Source organism: Dama dama, chromosome 33 (assembly GCF_033118175.1).
Source record: "Dama dama isolate Ldn47 chromosome 33, ASM3311817v1, whole genome shotgun sequence".
NCBI classification, from domain to species: Eukaryota; Metazoa; Chordata; class Mammalia; order Artiodactyla; family Cervidae; genus Dama; species Dama dama.
The window spans coordinates 28,899,526-28,925,997 of record NC_083713.1 but is presented as its reverse complement, the minus strand read 5'-3'; the positions used below and the strand labels follow the sequence as shown (position 1 = coordinate 28,925,997).

The following is a 26,472-nucleotide window of genomic DNA, read 5'->3' as shown; positions in this document are numbered from 1 at the left end:
TCCTATGCAGCCATCCGAATTCTTCCCTCTGGACGTGAGACAACAAATCAGCTGCATTCTCCACTTAAACTTAAGTCAGCTATTATGGTCCCCTGAGTCAGTGGTTCTCAAATTCTACTGTGTATCAAAATCTCCATAGGAGCTTGTTAAAACAGAGATCTTGAGCCCTGATCCAGAGATTCTGATTTTGTATCCGGAGTCTGGCCCAGGAATCCACATCTTTTATGAAATCTCCACATGGATCTGATGAAGGTGGTCTGACAGTTTAAGGGACTGAGTTCAGGCCACACTACCCCAAACTACAACACGTGGCATATTGAATATTTTCAACTGAAGGAATTTGAGAAATGGTGTCTATAGAAAGGACTTCCTGACCTTCCATGAAGCAGGCCACAGAACTGTCTTGTGTAAGATTTTTCTCTCGCCACAGTTAAGAGTTTAGATTTTTCTTGCTCTTTCCAGGTCTATAGTTCTTCCTTGCTAGTTTGTAGCAATTTGAGAGTCCTAAGCATCACCTTGGAGAAAGCAATGGCAACCCACTCCAGTACTCTTGTCTGGAAAATCCCATGGATGGAGAAGCCTGGTAGGCTGCAGTCCATGGGGTCGCGAAGAGTTGGACATGACTGAGTGACTTCACTTTCACTTTTCACTTTCATGCATTGGAGAAGGAAATGGCAACCCACTCCAGTGTTCTTGCCTGGAGAATCCCAGGGACGGGGGAGCCTGGTAGGCTGACGTCTCTGGGGTCGCACAGAGTCGGACACAACTGAAGTGACTTAGCAGCAGCAGCAAGCATCACCTAACTGAAGCAGAAGATATTAAGAAAAGGTGGCAAGAATACACAGAAGAACTATACAGATAAAATCTTAATGTCTCAGATAATCACGATGGTGTGTAGAGCCAGACATCCTGGAGTGTGTGAAGTCAAGTGACCCTTAGGAAGCATCACTACGAACAAAGCTAGTGGAGGTGATAGAATTCCCTGAGCTATTTCAAATCCTAAAAGATGATGCTTTGAAAGTGCTGCATTCAATATGCGAGCAAAGGAAAGACTCAGCAGTGGCCACCGGACTGGAAAAGGTTAGTTTTCATTCCAATCCCTAAGAAAGGCAATGCCAAAGAATGTTCAAAGTACTGCACAGTTGCACTCATCTCACACACTAGCAAAGTAATGCTCGGAATTCTCTATATGAGGCTTCAACAGTATGTAAAGCAAAAACTTCCAGATGTTCAAGCTGGATTTAGAAAAGGTGGAGGAACCAGAGATCAAATTGCCAACATCTGTTGGATCATCGAAAAAGCAAGAGAGTTCCAGAAAAATATCTACTTCTGCTTTATTGACTATGCCAAAGCTGTTGACTGTGTGGATCACAACAAACTGGAAAACTCTTCAAGAAATGGAATACCAGACCACCTAACCTGCCTCCTGAGAAATCTGTATGCAGGTCACGAAGCAATAGTAGAATCAGACATGGAAAAACAGACTGGTTCCAAATGGGGAAAGGAGTACGACAAGGCTGTATATTGTCACCCTGCTTATTTAACTTCTATGCAGAGTACATCATGCAAATGCTGGGCTGGATGAAACACAAGCTGGAATCAGGATTGCTGGGAGAAGTATCAATAACCTCAGCTATGCAGATGACACCACCCTTATGGCAGAAAGCAAAGAGGAACTGAAGAGCCTCTTGATGAAAGTGAAAGAGGAGAGTGGAAAAAAGCTGGCTTAAAACTCAACATTCAGAAAACAAAGATGATGGCATCTGGTCCCATCACTTTATGGCAAATAGATGGGGAAACAGTGGAAACGGTGACAGATTTTATTTTGGGGGGGCTCTAAAATCACTGCAGATTATGACTACAGCCATGAAATTAAAAGACATGTGCTCCTTGGAAGAAAAGCTATGAACAACCTAGACAGCATATTAAAAAGCAGAGACATTACTTTGCCTACAAAGGTCCATCTAGTCAAAGCTATGGTTTTTCCAGTAGTCATGTATGGATGTGAGAGTTGGACCATAAAGAAGGCTGAACACATAAGAATTGATGCTTTTGAACGGTGGTGTTGGAGAAGACTCTTGAGATCCCTTAGACTGTAAGGAAATCAAACTAGTCAATCCTAAAGGAAATCAATCTTAAATATTCTTTGGAAGGACCGATGCTGAAGCTGAAGCTTCAATACTTTGACCACTTGATGTGAAGAACTGACTCATTGTAAAAGACCCTGATGCTGGGAAAGATTGAAGGCAGGAAGAGAAGGGCATGACAGAGGATGAGATGGTTGGATGGCATCACTGACTCAATGGACATGAGTTTGAGCAAACTCTGGGAGTTGGTGATGGACAGGGAAGCCTGGCATGCTGTGGTCCATGGGGTTGCAAAGAGTTAGACATGACTGAGTGGCTGAACTGAACTGAACTGAAGCATCACCTTCTACTGGACCTCAAAGATCTATGAGAATCTTCAAGCTGTGACTAGACTTCCAATGGACTCATCAGTGCTTAACCCCACCTGGACCCTGGAGCCTCCTCAGATATCCGTCAAAGAAAATTTCCAAGAAGTTTCAGCTGCCTCTTAACCTGTCTCTGAAGTATTTATAAAGAATCTTAGTAACTCACCTCTCAACTCTAGTACCCAATTCTCTTCTCTTCTACCAAAATATCCACCTCAATAGGATGGACAGAGACTTAGTAAAGGCATACTCTATAGGAGGAGAAGAATGAGGACATTGTTAACTGCTCACAAAGAAAAGATAGAAAGGATGATTCAGATTATGAAATAGTACTATGGAAACCAATCTCCTCTGACTCAGAGAGAACTACCTTTGGCAGAAGGTAGTTGAGACTCAATCTCTGGAAAGATTTAAATGTAGCTGTCATTATTGCCTGTACATAGAGATCCTTCTGAGGATACGCTCATGGAGAATAATTATGACATAGAGTCAGTTGAGCCATAAACTTTGTTCTTGTACCGCTTTTTTCTTTCTAGTAATTTTAGGATGATTATTAAGCAGCCTGGGAAAGCTACTCTGCACTAGGGACAGACTGTGTACCAGTATTGTAATACCTGTGATATAAGTTCTGTGATGTCTTTTTTTCTTACATCTCTTTTCTACCTTGATACAGAAACTTGCGTTTGGGTGACTTGAATATATTTTAGTTCCACCTCTTGATTTGGCACAAAGAAGCACTAATAGGTCTCAAGTATTACCTGTTTTGAGGCTTCCCAGGTGGCTTAGTGGTAAAGAATTTGCTTGCCAATGCAAAAGATGCAGTAGATGCCAGTTCAATCCCTGAGTCAGGAAAATCACCTGGAGAAGGAAATGGCAACCCACTCCAGTATTTTTGCCTGGAGAAACCTATGGACAGAGGAGCTTGGGGGGCTATAGACCATGGGATCGCAAAAGTTGAGCATGACTGAATGACTAAGCATGCACATTGTTTTAAAAGTCTGAAGTCGGTAGATGAAACCCAATATCAAGAATTTGAAACAGATTAACTTGTATGGAAGGAATGTAAAGAAAACATTGGGTAACGTGGCCAGAGCATAATTAGAGAAAGGTGTATTAACTAAATTATCTGGTTTTCAAAAATTTGAACTGTAATAAAACTTTTGATGTGCTATTTCAATTTTCATTAGTAAATAAATGTATATTATTATATGTAAATGTATATTTATAGTAAATAAATGTATAGAGAAAGAGCTGGTCACCACTGAGCAACTAACACACTGATAGAGAATCTTATTAAAATTTGAAACATATTTGAGTACCTTACCAAAAAGACTGTCTTGTGAAAGGTACCCTTGTTAGACCTAGAGAAAATAAACATCCTTATCAATGAAGACAAAGGGACACAAAAAGACAAAGAGCAGAATCTGAACAGACAGGCCTTGCTAAGTTTCTCCCAGTTTACTATACTTAGCTCATCCCCTGTCTTATCACACATTTCCACAGCTCTCCACTCTTCATCACACCCAGCGTAAAAACACTCACATCTAATCATTTCTTCATGTCTTCCTTATGAAGGCTCCTGTGTTACATAAAACTTGTGTGAATAGATTTGAATGCTTTTCTTCTGTGAATCTGGTATGTGAAAGTCTAATTCTCAGACCCCCGACAGGGAGGGACCCTAAGAGAGTCAAAGAAAACTTTTTCCTCCCATATAAGACCCTGTTAAATTTTTTGTTTCTCAGTTTGAAGCCCCCAATGTCTTTACCAGTTCCTCAAATAACATGGTTTGAGTTCCCTCACCATCCTGGTTGCTAAAGGCTGCCTGCCAAAATATATCCCCAAATATACTAATGAACCCTCTCTACCCTGATTTGCTATTCTTCATAGTCCTTGTTCCTACTCAAAATGATGTCCTTTGTGTACTTGTTAATGTTTGTTACCCCCTCTAGAATGGAAGCTTTGTGAGGGTGGGGAAATGGTCTGCTTTGCTCACTCATGTCATTCCAGCTCTTCCATCAGTATCTGGCACATTAGTAGGTCCTAAATGAAGTTTTATTTAATGAACAAATGAGTAGTGCGTGCTCAGTCACTTCAGTCTCGTCTGACTCTTTGCGACCCTATGGACTGCAACCCGCCAGGCTCCTCTATCCATGGGGATTCTCCAGGCAAGCGTACTGGAGTGGGTTGCCATGCCCTCCTCCAGAGGATCTTCCCAACCCAGGGATCAAACCTGCATCTCTTATAACTCCTGCATTACAGGTAGATTTTACCACTAGTGCCACCTGATAAGCCCAAACAAATGAGTAGAGAGGGGATGAAAAGTCAATTAAATTTAGAAAGTGATGAATAGTAATAACATGGTTATATCAGAGCTCTGGAAGTATACAGAATGAATGACCCATCCTAAAGGAAGTTACTTGTTTAAAGTTTTTTTTCTTGAAAAAGGAAAGTAAAATTGTTTGTATAATTAACCTTTTTTAAAATGTCTCACTCTTGACTTAGATAGTGTACATCTTCATTTAGAATATAGATGTTTTGCTTGCCTTTGAGAGCAAAATTCAAACCAGAGCAATGAAAAGCAGAGCTCATTCAGTATAGGTTGGGATTTCAAAAGCATCTTTAAAAGAGGCACATCCTTCTCAAACAACATAAAGATGCAGGAGGAGAATGATTAAGGTAAGAGGTACAGATGAAAAATGTCAGGCATAACAAAAATAAGTGATCTCCAATGCTAATACAATTTTTACCTAAATTAGATACTCTTAGTGTTTTTGTTTTTGTTCTCTTCCTTTCCCATTCTAGGCATATGGATAATCATTAGGAAAAACTAGAAGAATTAAATTCATTATATATATTGTTAGAAGATGTCTTTGTCAGAAGACTGTTGAAAACAAGAGGAAAATTTCAGCCACATGAGTAATTAAGGAAATACAAATTAAAACCACAGTGAAATACCACTTCATACCTATTTTGGCAGTAATCAGTAAATCTGACAATCTCCAGGGTTGCATGGATAGAGGGCAGCTGGACTCTTGTACTCCACTGTTGAGGCTATAAATTGGTGTGATCACTTTGGAAAATAACTTGATTTTTTCAGTAAGTTCCAAAATGAACCTATTGCACTAACCGGTATTTGCACTTCAGAGGTGGAAGAGTGGCAGTATTTCTGAGCACACTAGACCTTTTAGGATTGGTTGGTAGCACCAGGTCTACCTAGGTATGAGGACTTCCTGCCTCCACTTCCTCATGTGTTTGTGCTCGTTTGGGTCAAAACTCCATAGCCTGAATTTCTCGACTTCTTTCTTCCTCTTATTTAAAGGTAATTTTCAGAAGATATAATCGTGACTTACATACAGATATAAAAATGAACGTGTTTAAAGAATTTATTTTATCCACATGATATGAGGGAACCAGACAGATGTTATAATCAGTTCAAAGGAAAAGTCAAACCAGCACAGGCTTATATAAAGTAAAGGAATGTTAAGATGAATCATGAATAGGAACACCACTGGTTTTTCCACAGTGGAGAAGAAGTCAATTAAAATTATCAGCAGAATGGACAGAATTTATGTATCTATCAGTTACCTACAATTTAGAAAGAGTTGCGAAATAGCTCAAAGAAGATGAACGAGGGCTGGAATCTGATAACCCTGGAGAATATGCTAAAGACAATGTAGTTTTCCACTGAAACAGCAACACCTTACTGATACACTAGTGCAAATAGAGTATTATTTGGATCATGTGTCAAGGAGTGCCTGACAGCTGATTTTCAGATGTAGGTAATAAACACTTCTAAGTCAAGTCCCAATATTCCAGATCACTGTAGACACTCCAGTTAGCTGGAAAGTGCTGGAGGATCAAAGGTCCCTGTTAGAGAGACAATGATACTACCTATGCATATAATAGTAGCTAAGAGTAAACACAGGTTGTGAAAGTGAAGTCGCTCAGTCGTGTCCAACTCTGTGCGACTCCATGGACTGTAGCCTACCAGGCTCCTCTATCCATGGGATTTTTCAGGCAAGAACACCGGAGTGGGTTGCCATTTCCTTCTCCAGGAGTTCTTCCCGACCCTGAGATTGAACCTGGGTCTTCCGCATTGTAGGCAGACACTTTACCGTCTAAGCCACCAGGGAAGTCTCTGGTGGCTCATCTAAACACAGGTTAGATGAGTATAAAGAAGCCTGAACTTGGGATTAGAAGACCTGGCAAAGCCTCAGCTCTAATTCAAAGTTTGTGGCCTTGAAGCCAGTTGCTCTGGCTCTCTGGCTTTCTCCCAGGCATTCTCCTCTAAACAAAGTAAGAATTTTTATTGATGAGTCTAAATTCCCTTCAGGATCTAAATGTTTATTAGATGAGCCAGCTAATCCCCTGCACAGATGGCCCTGCAACAATGCCCAGGCACGGAGAGTTTTGACACAGGACAGGGAAGATCTGTTTGTGAACATGAGGAGGAACAGCTGCATTTGAATGTCCTGGACCCCCAGTGTGTGGTACACAAACCCAACATCTGTGGGAAACTTGAGGAGTTCAGTGACAAAGGGGGAAGAAATGAGAGAGAGGAAAGGAAGTTACTAAAAAACAACCTTCTACCAAACTCATGGGTTTGCGCAAGACTTGCCTCTACCATTAATAGGAAGTTTATTACCACAGTTGGCTCTATCTCCACTCCATGTTTAAATAACAGCAAAAAGGAACTGGGACTATATTAGATTTCACCAGAGAAACTGACTTATAGTATGTGTGTGTATTTATATATACAGATATAGATTTGTCTCTCTCTCAAGGAGAAATTGATTTAAGTAATCAGCTCATGTAGTTGTGGGGGCTGGCAAGTTAGAAATCTGCAGGCTAGAAATTCCAGCAGGAGTTGATGTAGTCTTGTGTCCAAAGGCAGCATGGTGATAAAATTCCTTACTTCTCAGGGGACCACAGACTTTTAAGGCTTTCAACTGATTGGATGAGGCTCACTGCATTATGAAGGGTAATGTGCTTTACTCAAATATTAACAATATTAAATCTTCTGACTCAGAAATATAATATCTCTCTCCATCTATTTAGGTCTTCTTTAATTTTTCTTAGCTGATGTTTAATGATTTTCAGTGCACAGGTCTTTTTTTTTTTCTGGAGCTAATTAAACTTTATTAAACAATATTTGAAAAAAAGACCAAAGTTTAAAAAAAAAAAAAAGCTGAATCTCCAAATCACCTGTAGACAACAGAAACACTGTACACTGTTCCTTTCAGATCTACACTGGCCCTCTACTGTGTAGAACTCTGGCTGTTGTCTTCAAACAAAGACTGAAGAAACGGCATTTATTGTCAGATTTATCACTATTGTATTTCACATTTTTAAATGTTATAAATGATATAGTTTTTCAGTCTCATCCGACTCTTTGCTATGCCATGGACTGCAGCATGACAGGCTTCCCTGTCCCTCACTATCTCCCACTTTGCACAAACTCATGTTGACTGAATCAGTGATGCTATTTAACCATCTCATCTTCTGCTCCCCGCTTTTCTTCTGCTTTCAATCTTTCCCAGCATAAGGATCTTTTCCAATGAGTTGGCTCATCAGGTGGCCAAAGCAGTGGAGCTTCAGCTTCAGCACTAATTCTTCCAATGAATATTCAGAGTTGATTTCCTTTAGGATTGACTGGTTTGATCTCCTTGCAGTCCAAGAGACTCTCAAGAGTCTTCTCTAGCACCTCAGTTGTGAAGCATCAATTCTTCAGCACTCAGCCTTCTTTATGGTCCAACTCTCACATCTGTACATGATTACTGGCAAAACCATAGCTTTGACCATACGGACCATTGTTGGCAAAGTGATGTGTCTGCTTTTTAATATGCTGTCTAGGTTTGTCATAACTTTTCTTCCAAGGAGCAAGCGTCTTTTAATTTCATGGCTGCAGTCACCATCTGCAGTGATTTTGGAGCCCAAGAAAATAAAGTCTGTCACTGTTACCATTTTTCCCCCATCTATTTGCCACGAAGTGATGGGGCTGGATGCTGTGATCTTGGTTTTGATCTGTAGCCTATAACTTTACTAAATTCACTTATTAGCTCTGGTAGGATTTTTTGTTTGTTTCATAGATTCCATTGGATTTTCTACATAGATAATGTGTCATCTTCAAATTAAGACAGTTCTACTATTCCATTCTTATAGAGATACCTTTTATTTCTTTCTCTTGTTTGCAATGGCTGGAACTTTTACAATGCTGAATAGAAGTGGTAACGATGGACATCCTTTATTTGCTCCTAAACTTAGGGGAATAGTATTCAGTCTTCCACCATTAAATGTGGTGTTAGCTGTAGGGTCTTCATAGATACTTTGTTTTTTCAGATTGAGGAAATTCCCTTGAATTGTGCCTTTTTTTTTTTTTTTTTCAATTAGTGTTGGATGTTGGATTTTGTCAAATCCTTTTCCTCATTTAGTAGGATCATATGTTTTTTCTCCTTTATCTTGTTAACATGACAAAGTTTGTGCGTGTATGCTAAGTCGCTCCAGTCGTGTCCGACTCTTTGTGACCCTGTGGACTATAGTCCACCAGGCTCCTCCTTCCATGGGATTCTCCAGGCAAGAATACTGGAGTGGGCTGCTGTGCCCTCCTCCGACCCAAGGATCAAACCCGCGTCTCTTACATCTACTGCATTGGCAGCAGGTTCTTTACCACTAGGCCCACCTGGGAGGCCCCCAAAGTTGTTTCTAATATTCCCTTATTGTATTTTTAATATTTGTAGAATCTATAGAATATCACTAATCTCATACCTTTGTTTTCTTTCCTTTTCCTAACCTGTATGGCTAAAGGTTTACCAATTTCATTAACCTTCTCAAATAACACCTTTCAATTTCATTCAGTGTCTCTTCTTTATTTCAATGATTTTTCACTATGGTCTTTATTTCCTTTCTTTTGCTGATTTTGGGTTTTACTTGTTCTTTTCCTAATATATGTTAGAGGCTGAACTCATGTATTTGAGACCATTCTTCTTTTTTGTTATAGGTGTTTAATGGTATACATTTCTAAATACTACTACTTTTACAGTATCCCACAAATTTTTGACAGGTTGTGTTTTCATATACATTTGATCAATTTGATTTCTCTTTTGATTTCTTCTTTGATACATGGGTTATTTTTTCATAGAAGTCTGTTCATAAATATTTGGGAATTTTCCAGGTATCTTGTTGATTTCCAATTTAATTCGGCTATGAACAGAGAATGTACCTTGTGTGACTAAGTCATAGGTTTTTTTTGCCCAGAATATAGCCTATTGTGGTAGGTGTTTCATACGTAATTGAAAAGAAAATGTGTTCTATTATTTTTAGCTGGAATTTTCTATAAATGTCGGTTAGGTTAGGTTGGTTATTCAAACCTTCCATATCCTTGATGATTTTTTTTTTTTTTTTTTGGTCTGCTTGTCCTACCAATTATTGGAAGAGGGTACTGAATTCTCTAATTGTGTACTATTAACAAGACACAATTAACAGCATTAGCACCTGTGGCATTAATACTTTTAGGCTCATGTATTTTCAAGCTATGTTTTTAAGTGAAAAAATGCTTAGAATTTTTAGTTTTTTTGATGAGTTGACCTATTTATCACTATGAAATAAACTTCTTTATCCCTCATAATATTTATTTGCTCTGAAATCTACTTTGTTTATATTAATATAACCAGTCCAGTTTTAATTTGACTAGTATTAGTATGGTATGTCTTTTTCTTTTACTTTTAACTTATTTTATATTTGTGCATTTTTTGATAAGAGTTGATGATTCAGAGAGATTCTTTGCAGTGGTTTAAAGATATGGCCACAAATTGCTTGATACTTAAATCCCTTTAAGAGGTAAAACTTAAATTCTCTCATTAAATGTAATCTGGACTTAGTGACTTGCTTCTTATGAGTAGAAGAATATGGAAGAAGTGATGGTGTATCACATCTAAGCCTCAGTCATAAAAGGCATTACAGATTCCTTCTTGCTTTTTCTCTTGGATCCCTTGTTCTGGTGAAACCACCTTCTGTTATGAAGATACTGAAATAGTCATCTGAAAAGGCCTATGTAGCATGGAACTGAGAAGCATCCTGTCAATAGACAGAAAGAAACTAAGGCTTTTTACCATTAGCCTTGTGATGGCACCATCTTAAAAATAGATACTCAAGCCTTTAGATGACTGAAGCCCTGGCCAACATCTTGACTGTAATCTCATGTAAGACCCTGAGCCAGAAATGCCCAGATAAGCTGCTCCTAAATTCCTGACCCTCACAAACTGTTAGACAGTAAATGGCTGCTCTTTAACCCATTAAGTTTCGAAGTTATTTGTTATGTAGTAACTGGTACATCTAGTTTAACTAGCTTAAAAATTCTTCCTTGAAAAATTTGTATTTCATACAATAAAACATTTTAGGCAGAAAACTAACATTTTTAGATAGAGATATTTTTCAACTGGATATTTACTCTTTTAATAACTTATATGTTTTAATAAGATAAGATCTTGTAAAATTTATCACTTTCCATAGAGCTCTGAAATAGGGAAGGGCTCTTAGGTCGTTGGAGGGCCAACAGGAACTATGTGGAACCCTTGGTACTATGTGCAATATGTTGTATCAAGAGCATTTTCCTGAGAAAAAATGTTTATAGCTTTTACCAGATTTTCATAGAGTCTTCCACCACCCTCCCCCCCACCAAAGAGTTAAGAACCACTTATCTGGTTCCCATTGCTCCCTGTGAAAATTCAGATACAAGTGACTTACCTATGGTTAGAGATGAAAGACCTTCTCACTCTTAACTCAAGGCTCAAACTCCAATCTGAGAGATGAATTCTACCGATCAGAGATAGCTCAGGGCAGAACTGGTGAACAGCTCAGGATAGAACTTGTGAATAGAGATATAGAACTGATCTTTATAATGTTCTCAAGTACTCAGACCCTCAAGACAAATCTTTACATGTATTATTTTGCTGTTGCATTGTCTCCTGCTTATTTAACTCATCAAGTTGCTTCAAGAAGGGGGTGGAATGGATCTCGAAAAGATGTCCCCTTGGTGGCAGACCTGTTATCTTTGTGCCTTTCATTTCATTTTTGCCCTTATATTGAAGTGTTGAAGCATAGAGAAGCTCAGTTGAAGTGCTTGTTTGTCTTTTTTGTTTTTAACCGTATTATCTGTTAGAATACTCTGTGGAGAAAACACACTGTACTCATACTTCTCTGACCTGACTACTGTAGACATATCACTTAAATGCTTCCTTAATGTTTTTTGAAATCATCACATCTTGACAGTACTGTTATCCATCTCTTTCTGAACTAAAAACTATATATGAATGTTATTATCATAATAAGAGATTTGAAGTGCTAAAAATCAAAGTTAATTTCTAATATTTATATTAATTCAAGATATATTCTGCCTATTTAGAAATTGCTAAGAAGCATCCATGGATGCCCCCAAAGCAAGGATAAATCCTTGAATGGATAGTTAGAACATATCTTGTAATCTCATATACTGCATAGTTCTGGTCATTCGTTAGATTCTCTTTAAATGTTTCATCACCAAGAGTATTGAGCAATCATCCTGAGCAAGCCTGTCTGATTAAGGCCAAGGAAGCCCTTAATCATATTATAAACATATAATCATGCCATATGTTATTTATAGCATATAGTCCATTTTATAAATGGCCAGGACTAAAGGAAAAGAGAGTAGGGAAGTCTTGCTTTTATCCATGACTTTTACATCTTAAGCTATCTGTACTTTACCTGTCCCAAAACATTCACCCCATAGAGATTTGCCATCTATTTCTACCATCCCCATGCACTCTAGTACACAATCTTTTTGCTTTAGCCAAAGCCAAATCCAAGAACCCATGACTCAAACTACAGTCCTTGAGAAACTAGGGCTAAAGAATATGTGCTGATGCCACGAACTGCCCAGACCTCAACCTGACCCCTGGCTGTCCCTCCTCCCACCTAGCTCCAGGAACATGTGCTGTGAACAGGCTCCTGGGCTTGGCAAGATGACCTAGCATGGTCCTGGCCACCATTCAGGGGTTCTGAGAGAAAACTGCTTCTTTTCCTCAAAGGTGGAAACAGAGACTCAGAGTCTTAGAAACATTCTCAGAATCTCTGAATGCAAATGTTTTCAGCAAAATCAGCATTCGATCCTAACTTGTAAAACAATCTTGTAGCACAAAGATAAAGTTAAATGGCTCAAGTGCTAATCAAGTATGTTTATCTTTCCATAAATAGAAAGCATGGGAATATTTGGTAAGAGGAAAGGACATATTTTTTATTTTGGTGATTTTTCTTAAAAAGTAAAAATGGCTCTACATTTTAAAGCAATTCTAAAATAACATCACCCTTGTCCGAGGAATGACAGGAAAATCCTCTGACAAAGAAATACTTCCAAGTGGTTGAATTTAATTACAGATGGCAACAAGGAGCAGAGGAAAGATGCTTGAAAGTTTTTAAAAGAAAAGCTAAGGTAAAGTTTTCTAAAAAGATAATATATTCAACATCATGTACATATATATGCATATACATGTATATAGACATACCTACGGACATATACATATACAAGCTTACATACACACACACACACACATATAAAATTTGGTCATGTTCTTTGAATCTACCCAGAAACTCTTTCATCTGAAAGTATGGAAGTTTATTAAAATGAGTAATTTAGGAAGACAAATGTGGTTTTGGTGGTTGTCTCAAGAAAACATACCCACTTTTTACCTTGAGAGAGACATAGAGCTTAACAGACAAAATCAGTAGTGTCAGGCTGTGATCATTTTTGCTATCTACACATTGCATCAGATGGAATTTTCAAAGCAGAGCCAAAATTCATACAGTGAGATGACAAATTATTTTTAAAAGAGTAATACATTTAAAATGATAACTTTTTCTGGGACAGCTGTCTAAACTTCAGTTTTTTAAAGGATTAGATGCTTTGATTTTGCATGTAAAAGATGCCACGTATGCTTTGAATATGAATTACAAGCAATACTAAAAGGAAAATACACATAGCAGAAAATATGAAAGTAGATAAGAGCCAATAAGCATGAATTGTGTATCTTCCACTACCTAGTACACTATTATTTATGCTCAACAAATATTTGATATTAAAAAAACAAGACATGTCAATGGGCCCAGGGCAACTCTATGATACTGAATCAAATGGTGACTAAAAATGCTTTATTTCACTGTTCTATTTTGTAGGTATTATTACTTGGCATTCAGAGCACATCAAACACCTCTTGCTAGCAAAGAGAGTTGCATCGCTATCTTGGAAAAGTCCAGATTAGATCACTGGCTGCTGGGAAAAACAAAGGTAGTTCTTTCTTTGTTGTTTAGATTGTCACTTGAGATACTCTGCTGTGTACCTCGGTCTCTTATCAGTGATTTGAATAGCTCTGTAAGTTTTGTAACTTACCAAACAAGACCCCAACCTAACAGAGATCTTTGCTGGTCTTGGGTCTGGAGTCCTAGGACCTCAGGGGCCTAAAGAGGAGAGTTTGCTTCCTGTTCTGCATATAGTTTGAGAACCATTTAACATTTCTAGAATGAGATTTTTGAGCTCATTTTTAAATGTCCTTTTTTTCAGTGCTGCTTATTCCAGCACTGCAGGCAAATACACAAATCATGTTAATGACAACAATGAGTATCTTTTATACTTTTGTCCTTTTTTCATTAGACTCGTGTTGTTTACTGCCCACTCTGATTAGTAGTCTCATCACAGCTAGCTTTTAATTTAGGGAAGCATCATATTCCTGCAAGATTCCAGGTTTTTGTGGTCCACTCTGAATTGCCCTACAATGCCAGCCTTAGCCTGATTGTGGATGGCAATGCTGCTGCTTCTCGGCAGAAATTAGATCACTGTGGCCCATTCAAGCCCCATTCCCTCAGAACTTCTGTCGGCCCTGGTCAGTTTTTCTGGTTTAACACCTCTATCAGAGCTGAGGGGGAAAAGATCAAGCTGAGAAAATGGAACTCATGGCAGAACTGAGGCCAGCCTGGAGAACATTTAGGATCTCCTAAAACCCTGTTAACTTCATCGTCTGTGTATATTAATAGTCCCACATTGGCTCAAACTTACAAGGGGAATTAATTATATTTGTTTCCAAGAAATCAGTAATGTTAGCATAAATCAAGTCACTGTAAACTTTGTTTAGATGATGTTTTAATATTTATGTTAATTTGTTGGAGCAGGGTGAATTTCTGTGTGGGAGTCTGTTATTGTTCTTTAGTCATTCAGTCGTGTCTGACTCTTTTGCGACCCCATGAACTGTAGTCCACCACGCTCCTCTGTCCATGGGATTTCCCAGGCAAGAATACTGGAGTGGGTTGCTGTTTCCTTCTCCAGGGAATCTTCCTAACCCAGAGATCGAACCCGCATCTCCTGTATGGGGAGGTGGTTTCTTTACCACTGAAGAATCATTGGCAGGATTTATCTCAACCTGGTGGCTCAGACAGTAAAGAATGCAGTAAAGAATCTGCAATGTAGGAAATCCAGTTTTGATCCTTGGGTGAGGAAGATCTCCTGGAGAAAGGAATGGCTACCCACTCCAGTGTTCTTGCCTGGAGAATCCCATGGACAGAGGAGTCTGGTGGGCTACAGTCCATGGGGTAGCGAAGAGTCAGACACAGCTGAGCAACTAACACACTTCTTTACCCCTGAGCACCAGAGGAGCTCTTGGGAGCCTACATGTAATGCTAAAACTGATGTCTTATTTCAGGTTTTTCTCAAGTATTATCATGTCGAGCAGTTAAATTTGCTGTTGCGGGAAGTCATAGGCAGAGTGGTTGTGCTGCAGGCCTATGCCAAGGGCTGGCTGGGAGCCAGGAGATACAGAAGAGTCAGAGAGAAGAGAGAGAAGGGGGCTGTTGCCATCCAGTCAGGTAAACAGCCCTGAATCTTGGCGTTTCATTAAGTGCTTGAGGGCACTCACCTTTTGTTCTTCCCAGTGGTTCCTTTTCTTCCCTCCCTCCTGCCTTCAGCAAATATTTATCAAGTATCTACTGCAGGCCAGGCCTTCTGCTTGGTGCTGGGGGTATAGCTGTGAGCAAGACTGCCAGTCTCTGACCTCCAGATAAGCAAACGAGCCATCCCTACCCATGGCAAGATAGAGGCAGTAGCAGTGGATGGATGTGAAATGCAAATCACACAGACATGTGCCCCAGCTCCCAGTTGACCCACCTCATACACACTTCATGTCCATTACCAGGTTTTCAGCATCAGAATTGCTACTGTCTGTCACATCCAGGAGGCTTTTCTACCTCAGACAGAGCTTGTAAACCTTGGCAGCTAATCACTAGGCTCTGTCATACGCCCAGCCCTGTCAGTGCCTCTTGGCATACACATGTGTCATTTGTGTCACAAATAGCATCTGAGTTCCTGTGCTACTGCAGGCAGTTGTCCCAGGTCTTGAACGCAGCAGATGATTTCCTTTGTGTTCTTGTAACCCAGAATCATAACGTCCACTTGGACTTCATGGCCTCATTCAGTGATGTGGAGAGCTATAGCACTCAGGGAGAAGTGGAAAGGAGAGCTGGTCATGCTCCTGGTAGCAGTTCAGTGCCTGGTACTCTGAAGGACTCAACACCCTGCCCCCCGCCCCTTGTTCCCTTTTTCTTCTCTTCATTCGTTTCCCATGCATTTTCCCTTTCCGTCACGCATTCCTTCCCTGAACGCAGTTCTATGTATAGTCCCCCCTCCACAAATGCAAATGTGATGCTACTAATCATTATTATTTATTTTTCTCTCCTTCAACTTTCATGTTTTATACCTTTCTCCCAATAAAAAATACAGAGTGAGTCAGGCCATTCCAGTCCTCTCCTACCCCTCAAGTCCTGAAGGCAGAACTTCCTCCATGGATTGGAATGACAGGGACCCACCTCACCTGGACAGGGCTCCAAGTGATTCATAAGTGGAATCCAGAGGTTGTGGAAATTCACTGCCTGAACCAAAATGACTCCTTCTCAAAAGCATCTTGGAGGCCGAGCTGAGAGTACATAGAGGCCCCACCATCACTCACGTAGCTCTGCTTATTTTGTTCAGTGAGAAAGCAGTGGGGAGGAGGAGAAGGGTAGAGGATTGGAGGAAAACAGCTTATATCAATTCTCTGGCACGTTCTTAAATTAATGTCATTCCTAGCACATGGTTTTATATTTTTAGCCTGGAGAGGATATGATGCTCGGAGGAAATTTAAGAAAATAAGCAACAGAAGGAGTGAGTCTGCTGTTCATATTCACGCAGGTAATTAAAACATCATTTTCATAGTATCCACTTGGAAATCTTCTGTGATTAAGTTCATATGAGTTTCAAAAAGCTGAAAGGTTAATAATTCAGGAGCACTGGAAGAGGAGTCAAGAGTTCTGGTGGGGTCTAGCGTTTGTTCTGATTCACCCCTCTCCATGTGATGATTGAGAGCACTGGCCGCATGCCCTACCTTGGCTAAGAATGCTCCAAGTAGGTTCTCTTGTATTCCCAGTTTTATAGAGGGGGAAGACAAGGCACAGAGAAGTGAAATAACTTGTCCATAGTCACACAGCTGGTCAGAGGCCGAGTCAGCACTCATTCACAGACAGTTTGGATAGAGTCCATTTTACATATTGCCAACTGAGCAATTCCCTTCCTCTCCTGGAGTCACTTGTCTGCAAACAAGAGCATTGGCTAGAAAGGTCTGAAAGATCTTCCAAATTTGGTATTCTCTAACTATATGCTCAGCCTGTCTCTTCATAGCACAGAGATAGGAATAACTCAGGTACTCGCCTGGCAAACTGTGTTTCCCACACCCAGGCCTGTGTGTGACTTCAGTGGTCCTCTGGGCCCCATGGGGTTAACATGCTGCAGCTCAGCTTGTAGCTGCCTGAGCACTTCAAGCTCTGGATCCCGGGTCACTCTGCTCTTCTGCAAAGGGCGATATCCGCAGGAGTTGTGGGACTCAGCTCCCTCTGTCTTTTGAAGCTGCATGTGCCTAATTGAGGCTTTGGAAGAGATGGGCCCCAGAGCACATATACCCAGGCTCTGAGAACACAAGATATCAGAGACAGAACGAGAGAGAAGTGACCAGGCCAGTGGATTCTGCGGCAGAGAGAGAGAGGGGGTTTCAGATACTGCCAAAGCCTAACGTATATTTTCAAATATAAACTTTGAGCTTATCTATTGTTGATTCCCTTATCATAAAGTATGTAGGATCATAAATCAAATTTTCCTCCTCTGAAAATCATCTTTAGATGGCTCCCTTTTGGACTCTGTTATTGCCACATGAACATGCATAAGAACCAGACGGGTGAGTGGCTCCATTATATCAGGACACTCGGCTGCATCTTTTCAGCGCAGCACCTGTGGGGTGGGTACACTATGAAGGGTCCTTTTGTTTCGTGGGACTAGAGAGAACACGTTTCTTTAAGTAGCTTCTGTTTTTTTAAACCTTGGAAACAACCTCCTTCTTAGCCTGGCAGCTAGTGTCCCACATATCAAGTGATATTGGGAGCTTCCGAGTCCCCACGGGCTTGGGCGGGCATGTAGTTATTGAGGGTGGTGCTGACACCACCTCACCCTCTTGGCAGGAGAGTGTGACAGCCAGAGCAAAGGCGGGCAATGTCTCGTTGCCCTTCAGCCAGCATCCCGGACAGGAGTTGAGGGGCTGGTTTTGTGTCAGTGGTAAAGATACTCAGATACGGTAACGACATTTGCACTTTTATGGGCAGATTACTTTTACTTGGAAGTGTTTTCGTTATCTTTCGATTCAAAGGCGGTGTTGATCTAAAAGCAAGGCAGCTATTCCAATGTCTGTGTTTTGGGGTGTGCTCTTCCTAAAGTATAATCCTCTCATTACAAGCTCTTCATGTCCCTGGGACATTTCAAGTAGAACAAACCCCAAATATAGGGGTACTCTTACTTTTGAATCCTGCAGAAGTGGCTTCGGGATGCTATCACAGTACAACATTTTCTGGATATTTTCTAAGGTTATTCTCTAATTTATTATTTTTTCAACAAACCATTTCATTTGAAATGTAGACTCTGCAATGTGTTTGGTTTATATTTCAAGTTCTGGCCTATTGTCTTTTTTTTTTTTTTTTTAAATCATGTTGCAACGCTCTGTTATATAGTTTTTGAAAGAATAGCCCTTGAAATTTAGGAAGCATTTGGCCTACATGTTGCTACAGAGCGGCACATATTGAAATTTGTTTTCCTTTCATCTCCTTCCCAATAAAAGCAGCCGCTCGGCTTATCCCTTTAGCTTCCTCAGAACTTCCTTTCAGAATTCCCGATCTATTACGGCACATTCACATACCAGAAACAAGATGCCTTTTCATGCTGTCAACCTTTTTCATCTGAAATGTAAATTAATTCTTGCTGGTATGCCTTGACAGAGATCAAAGTCAGGGTATTAACCTTCCCGGGCTTTCTCCAGGAATCTGTCCCCAGGACAGGGCTGCGGCTGTTAGGAGGCCCGTGTCCGTGTTAGGGGCCCTCCTCCAGGCGGTACTTGGCCTGGGCGCCACCATCTCCAAGTCCCAGGGTTTTTTTGGAAATGACTCCATCAGTACTTTAAATCAGGTGAGCTATGATCTGCCAGGCTAGACTTGGGAGAGACGAGCCTGCTCGTTTGAATTGTGGGCCGTTCGCTCAGATTCCCGGAGCTGTTCAAGTGGTTCTGATGGCGAGTGATCTCAGCGGGCGTGATCGAGGGAGGGACAGGGCTCCAGACTGGAAACCTCTCCCTTTGCTCCCTGGTATTTTCCTGCCTGTCAGTCTTTGAGGTAGGCCACATTTGCATTTTCAAAATAAACAGATGCCTTTCAAATACATGAGCTGGTGGTCTCAAGCTCTCTGTGGGCCTGAACCGTTCACCAGCCAGTGAGCAATGCTGGAAAAGAAAACAAACGGGGAAACATGCTAGGCACACGCACACACATTTCCCGTGTGCAGAACGTTGTGCCGGCAATAAAGGGCCATTGTGAGATGTGGGTTCACAGGGAGAGAGCCTGCTGAGGATCTGGGCAAAAGTAGCCTTCCTCGGTTTCTTTTTTCAGGGAGAGGGAAACAGCTTCAAATGTCACCTTGGTGAGAAGTGGCAAGCTTTATTGTGTTTTTATTTTTGATTAATGCTGATAATAGGCTCTTGCTATGGGGAAACATAATAAAACAGTTTAAAATATGTACTTTTTTAATCAGAAAAATAATTGCAAACATATTCCTGTTTGGATAGATGGGGTAGTCTAAGTAAAAACTAATAGTTGTCACCCCCTCACTAATGTATTGTTTTTTTTCTTAATGAATTCTTAAGTTTCAGAGAATGGATATAACTAGATTTTGTCAAATAACATTGCATACATTCCTCAGTAAATACTACCAAAACAAAAAACCTGCAGGGAATTTTTTTTAAAAGATCTACAATGTCTCATTCTCTAAGTTTTTGACAGCACAATTTTTAAAAATTACCCCTCTGACTCAAGATCTGTTTTTTAAGCAAGAGCAAAGTGCCAGGCTCCTCATCTCACAGGGGAGAAGCCCTCAGTGACAGCCCAAGGGACTGTGAAGGAACTCCAAAGGGTGTCTCCAGGAGGAGCTGGCTCTCGCAGCCTCTCGTCCCCTCTTTCCCCCAGCCCTCCAGGAGCAGGAAGAGCCCATTGGTTTATAACACTTTCTCGTCTAATTGCTTCAGTGCTTTGGAAATTGTTTTCTCTTTCTCTCTGTTATCTGATCAGCCTCCTACTTACTCCCCTCCTTGGTCTTACAAGGGATAACAGCACTAAAATCTATTGCCATTTCTCCTTCTAATGCCCTCTGAGGGGAGTGGTTTTTGGAACGGCATCCTCAGTCCTGCCAAGGCTGAGAGGCCCTCTTCCTTGAGCCTGTGAGCAGGCATTTTAAACCAGCTGCAGCTGGAACCCTGGGCACATCATGTGACACCAGCCAATGGGAATTGCTTTAAATGCAGTTTCCAAAGAGGAAAGCAAGCACAGAATCCAGACAGGCTCTCCCCCTTCTCCAGGTTAACTTCTTTTAAAAGTCTGACCCCACATCATGACAGAACCAAGTTTTAATACTTAAAATGCCTGAACTTTTAAACCTCTCTCAGGGTAAGCCTTCCTCCTAGTCTTTTCTAATTTTGAAAGGCTGATTCCTTTAGCATTGTTGGTGGGTTGGCAATGACTGGGTTGTTGCAATAATTTCCTAGAACTAGATTTCCAGAAATATACCTAGGTGCACAGAACAACTATATTTTAAATTAGGAAATTTCTTTATTTCATTCACTTATTCAACTACTGTTTAAGTAACTGCTTTATGCTGGAGTTACTCTCAAGGTGAACAATGGGATTTAGTTTGGGGCTTCAGATTTTTCATCTTCAACACAGAGGATTAAAAAACATGCTTCCCTCAAATGGACACTGTTTGTATAATCAAGTACTCTATGTTATGTCAGCACTCCTTTGAAGGGAATTCTGTTAAACACCAAAGAGTCAAAATCATTATAATATATAGCTGAGGATATACTTTGAAATGGGTTCCCCTGGTGCCTTAGTAGTAAAGAATCTGCCTGCCAATGCGGGATACATGGGTTCAATCCCTGGGTCAGGAAAATCCCCCAGAGAAGGAAATGCCAACCCACTCCAGTATTCTTGCTTGGGAAATCCCATGGACAGAAGATCCTGGTGGGCTACAATCCATGGGGTTGCAAAAGAGTCAGACACAACTTAGCGACTAAACAACCAACAACAATACATTGAAATGGCCCATGCTTCTTCAAGGTAAAAATGATTAGACAGATGTTTTTCAGTTTGATGAATCTGTGCATAAGCACGTTGTTGATCGCAAATCAAACAGTAGAGGAAAGTCAAGTGAATGTACCCAGTGAGGGAAAATATCCATTTTGGACACATAGGAGGAAAACAAGCATGCTCCTTTATGCATCTCTATCATTCCTTCCTATTCCATTGTTTCTTCACTCATTCTGTTTCTGTCTTTTGGAAATATTCCTGGTCGTTTTGTACAAAAAATGTGATTTCTCAAAATGTGACAGAAGAAAAGTTCCAAACTCTTTTTGGCAGGGTCCAGCTGCCTCTCCATTCCTGGTATTTCAGGCCATTTCCACACAAGAGTAAAACAACATCTAGGAGAAGGAATTAACTGGCACACCTGAGCTAGAGATGAACGGAGAGCTCACGCTTGCTCCACTGTCTTCCAAAGCTCTGATTAACTGAAGGAAGGTGCCTTTCAGGCTATGTGAGGGTCCTGCAGAGTCCACTTGCACTGTTCGGCCTTCTCTGACTCTCTGTAAGTAAAGGTCTGTGACTGGTTTCTGACAACCACAGGCATAACTTCTTAGAGAAGGAGAATGTTTGGGGGGGTTAAGGATTGTGATTTACTTTGGGAAAATGTGCCTTGTCTGTGAGCTGGGTCAGGACATACAGAGAGCTCCAGAAACATGGCTTCAGGGAAGTGGTGTATAGCAGAGACAGGTCTGGCCTTAGCCTCGAGGTTTCTGTCAAGAAATGGGCTCTGCCAAACCTCACTGGGCACAAGCAGTAAAATTCTCACCATGAAGTAACTTGTGATACAAAGGAATGTCCTTTGTTCTGAAATCAAATTATTGCCCGTGTTAGAATTAAACACCCAGCAGGTAAAGTACTGTTAACCTAATTAACAGTTAGAGAATAAGCTGCAAAGCCAGTGTGGAACTGAGGTCTGCTTTTTCCTGATATCATACTGACATGGCATGGAAATGCTGAAGATGAAACTTTGGTACAGCGGTTGGCATCCTAGGACTCAAGATTAAATTTCAGAGTAAACCCATGGCTAGAGCCTCTTCAGGTGGGAATCATTTCCTCCCTTATGGACTTCATGTAGAGCTCCAGAATCTGGCTGCAAAAAGGCAGTTCTTCAGATGGTAGCTTTACCACCTCACCATTGAGTGAAGCAGCATTATAGTCAATAATTGATTAATAATAATGTCAACAACACTCTTGAATTGCATTTATGTCTTTTATTTTTTCACATAGAATCATAAAATGTGATGTCACATTTTATGAAACCCTTATTAGTTTTTGGACTCTGTCCAAATAATAGTAAAGAAACTTTTAGGGGGAGAATTAATTGTGCTGTGAAAAGAATTGTTGAACTTTTTTCCTCAAAAGACTACTGTGTGTAGAAAGGCAAATTTTGTTTTCTCCCCAAACAGATGAAACAGAAGCACAGAGAGTCTACATAAGCTGTCTCCCCTTGTGTGTTATGTGAGCTTGATGACTAATATCAGAGCCCTGTTCTGAGTCTTCACCCAATGCTCTCTTTAGTAGACCAGCTCTAACATTGGTTTCCATCTTGGATATGGCACCAGTCAAAGCTTTGGGGAGAGTTTTATACACTGTCCTAGGCATGTGGACTTCGGAGTCAAAATTACCTTAAATCCTGGCTGTACCACCAGGTTTGTCATACAGTTTAGGGGAAATTGCTTAACTCCTGAACCTTAGTTTTCTTAGCTACAAAATGGGACTCATTAAGGTCTAATTCTCAGGATTGTTGTGAAGATCATAGCAGGTAATTTACACAAAGTATCCCACATGGGACCTGGCACATGGCAGCTATTCAGTAAGTGTCAATTTCCTCTCTGTCCCCACTTCCTAAGTATGAAGTTACTTGAGGGGAAAAAAAATCAGTCTGAAATACTCTTCTATGATTAGAATAATAATGTTGTAACTTCAGAAAGATGAAACTATTTCTCTCACTTTTGGAGGAAAAGATAGTGCATGTCAGATCTCAAATACAGTTATAATAAAACCTTTATAAAAGAGAGAATTTTCTGAATCTTATGTCTTTGCCTATCTGACAGGGAAAAATTAAAACACAGCAATAGCATATGAAAGATTTCAAGCGGCTTTCTTCCTGTAATGAGATATGATCTATCATGCCAAGAGCTTGGTTCATTTGTGTGGATACATTTTTCAGTGACCTCAAAATTGTTATGACTTAGGTGATATGCTCCTGACGTCATTTTTCTCACTCATGGGTTTGAGGCCCTTCTGCAGCTTGTTCTGTAAAATAGCAAGTTTTCCTCTGTACCCCCTCCCAGAAGTCAGAAATTCTAAAATCTGGGAGTTAAATATCACCAAGACTGCTGCCTCCTGCTGTGGAAGGCAAGTTGCCTTTGAGATGTCTAAAGAGTTAGAAGATATGGGTGAGCCTATCACATTTAACCCGCGGTGACGGGTGATTGGCAGCATAACAGCTGAGCAACAGCCATTTGGCCAGGAGTTCAAACCCCAACATGAAGAGCCATAGCAGGATCGTGGCTTGATTTGCTGTGGCCATGCAGTCTGAATCACCAAGCACAGAGGCGGAAGCAGATGTGACAGCTGGTAGCCATTCTCGTCAATAAAGTTGTGATGGGTGAGATGTATAAGCAACCACAGCCTGCTAATTTCATAGACTTTGAGCCAAGTGCTTAGTGTCAAAACCAGCTACGGTCAGTGATGCAAACGTTTTGTGAAGTGTCCCTCGTTGACAGCAAGGCTCTTCCCCCAGACTCTCCTCCTAGTGGGTTAGAAGCAATTGAATCCTGCTGTCCAGAAACAATCCAGTTTGGGGAGAAGGAGGCTTTACCCTCTTTTTTTTTTTTTTAATTTGGTAAATTTTTAAAAGTCAGATTTATTGAGGTATAATTTACATATAGTGAAACTCAGTTTGATAAAATTGGATGATCACATATAGTCAGGTAACCCCCAACACAATCAAGAAAAAGATGTTTCCAAAGAGTTCGCTCATGCCCTTGCTGTCGTCCATCCCTTCCGCAAACCCAGCTTCTGGTGAACACTACTGGTTTTCCTGTCCCTGTAATTTTATGTTTTCTAAAATACCATGTAAGTGAAGTCATATAGTATGTAGATATTTGAATCTGACTTCTTTCACTTAGCCTAATGCTTTGGAGATTCATCAGTGTTGCTGCATTATCAGTAGTTTGTTCTTTTTCATTGCTGAGCAGAATTCTGGTCTGTGGGTCTGCCACAATTAAGTCCCTTTACCAGCTAAAGGACATTTGTTTCCAGTTCCTGTGATGATGAATAAAGCTACTGTAAACATTCAGAGCTTTGTCTTTTTAAGAAAAATTTAGAGGAAAGTAAATAACTTTGTTTTATAAGAAGCCAGAATGATACTGGAAGTAGGAGTTGCTTCTTTCTTGACTAACCAATAGAAATACTTATTTTTATAATATCTTATACTTTTTGCACAGCAATTTACAATTCATACATTCACACATAGGACTTCCAGTTTCCTTATTCCTATCATATCATAGTAATGCTGAGAAGGAGGTTAGAGATTTTACCTCATTTTACAGATTGTGGCTAAGAAACCTCCCTGCAATTCAGACTGCATAACTCCTGATCTCCTGTCCTTCCCTCAAAATGTATTTTGAACATCCTGTCATTCAGAACACTCTGCTGGATGCTCTTTGGGTGGTCATATAGACTACATAAAAATACTGAATTTTTTTCCTTCAAAAGATGGGAAGACAGTTGGATGCTCTACATCATATATCATCAGGGAAATAAAATTTAGACATCAACGAGATACCACTGTTCACCTATTAGAATAGCCAAAATCTGGAACACTAACAGCACCAAATGCTGGTGAGAATGTGGAGCAATACAAACTGTCACTGCTGGTGAGAATGCAAATTGATGCGGTTACTTTGGAAGAGAATGTGGCAATTTCTCATAAAACTAAACATACTCTTACTATGTAATCCAGTAGTCATTCTCCTTAGTATTTACCCAAAGGAGCTGAAAATTTATGTCCACACAAAAACTTGTACAGGAATGTTTGTTTAAGACAACTTTATTTATAATTACCAAGTCTTGGAAGCAACAAAGGTGTCCTTCTGTAGGTAAATGGATAAACCATGACACAGCCACACAATGGAATCGTCTTCAGTGCTAAAAAGAAGTGAGCTGTCAAGCCATTAAAGACACAATGCTGGAGAGGGAAATGGCAACCCCTCCAGTATTCTTGCCTGGAGAATTCCATGGACAGAGGAGCCTGGTGGGCTACACCCCTTGGGGTCACAAAGAGTCGGACACGACTGAGTGACTAACACACAAGGACATGAAGGAATCTCAAATGCATTTTACTAAGTGAAAGAAGCCAATCTGAAAAGAATACTTACTGTGTGATCACAACTGTATGACATTCTGGAGAAGGCAAAACTTTGGAGACAGTAAAAAGATTAATAGTTGTCAAGGGGTGAGGAGCTGTGAGGAAGGACAAATAGGTAAAACACAGAGGATTTTTAGGGCCGTTGACAATACTCTGTATGGTACCATAATGATGGATACGTGTCATTATAATGTCCAAACTCATAAAATGTATAGCATCAAGCACGAACTGTAATGTAAACTATGGATCTGGGGTAAGTATGATGTGTCAGTGTGGGTTCATCAGTTGTAACAATGTACAGTTGAAAAGGGATGTTGATAATTGGGGAGGCTGAGTATGTGTGGGGGCCAAGGGTATATGGGACATCTGTGTACCTTCCCCTCATTTTGCTGTGAACCTAAAATTGTTTTAAAAATACAGACTTTTTAACAAGGGAGGGGGACAGTCTCAGATGAAACCTGGCCTACCACAGGCTTGAAAGGAGTACTAAGCCAGGTCCAACTAACACAGTCACAAGGAGCGAATGATCTGTGATGCGCCCCTGCCTCAATCCTTTTTGGAAGCAAGCAGGGCATAAATTATAAGAAGTGAATCCAACCTAAGGCTGCTGGGAGTCAGGAGACAGGAGAGCCACTGTCCCTAGATGCCTGAAGGGAATAGGAATTCCTCAGTGATGCTACAGGACAGACAGGAAGCTCATCTCCAGGGGAGAGGAAAGCCTCCCTCCTTAGCCTCCAAGTTAGAGAAAGTGGTTACCAGATGAGACTTTCTTTGAACTCTGTCAAAGTTTGATTAATTTGGAATTAAGTAGTGGAGAATCAGAGTGGAAAATGCTCATAGGCCTAAAATTACTAGCTTTGTGTGGTAGAGGCAGAGG

General features: G+C 40.5%; 1 protein-coding gene across 1 annotated transcript in view; it reads left to right on the top strand.

The window, feature by feature from the left end:
* MYO3B (myosin IIIB) overlaps positions 1 to 26,472 on the top strand; it is a 416,196-nt gene that overhangs the window by 267,383 nt on the left and 122,341 nt on the right. Inside the window, exons 26-28 of the mRNA XM_061135386.1 lie at positions 13,655 to 13,766; positions 15,172 to 15,334; positions 16,611 to 16,691. Coding sequence (XP_060991369.1) covers positions 13,655 to 13,766; positions 15,172 to 15,334; positions 16,611 to 16,691 — 356 coding nt within the window. The remainder of the gene's footprint in view (positions 1 to 13,654; positions 13,767 to 15,171; positions 15,335 to 16,610; positions 16,692 to 26,472) is intronic.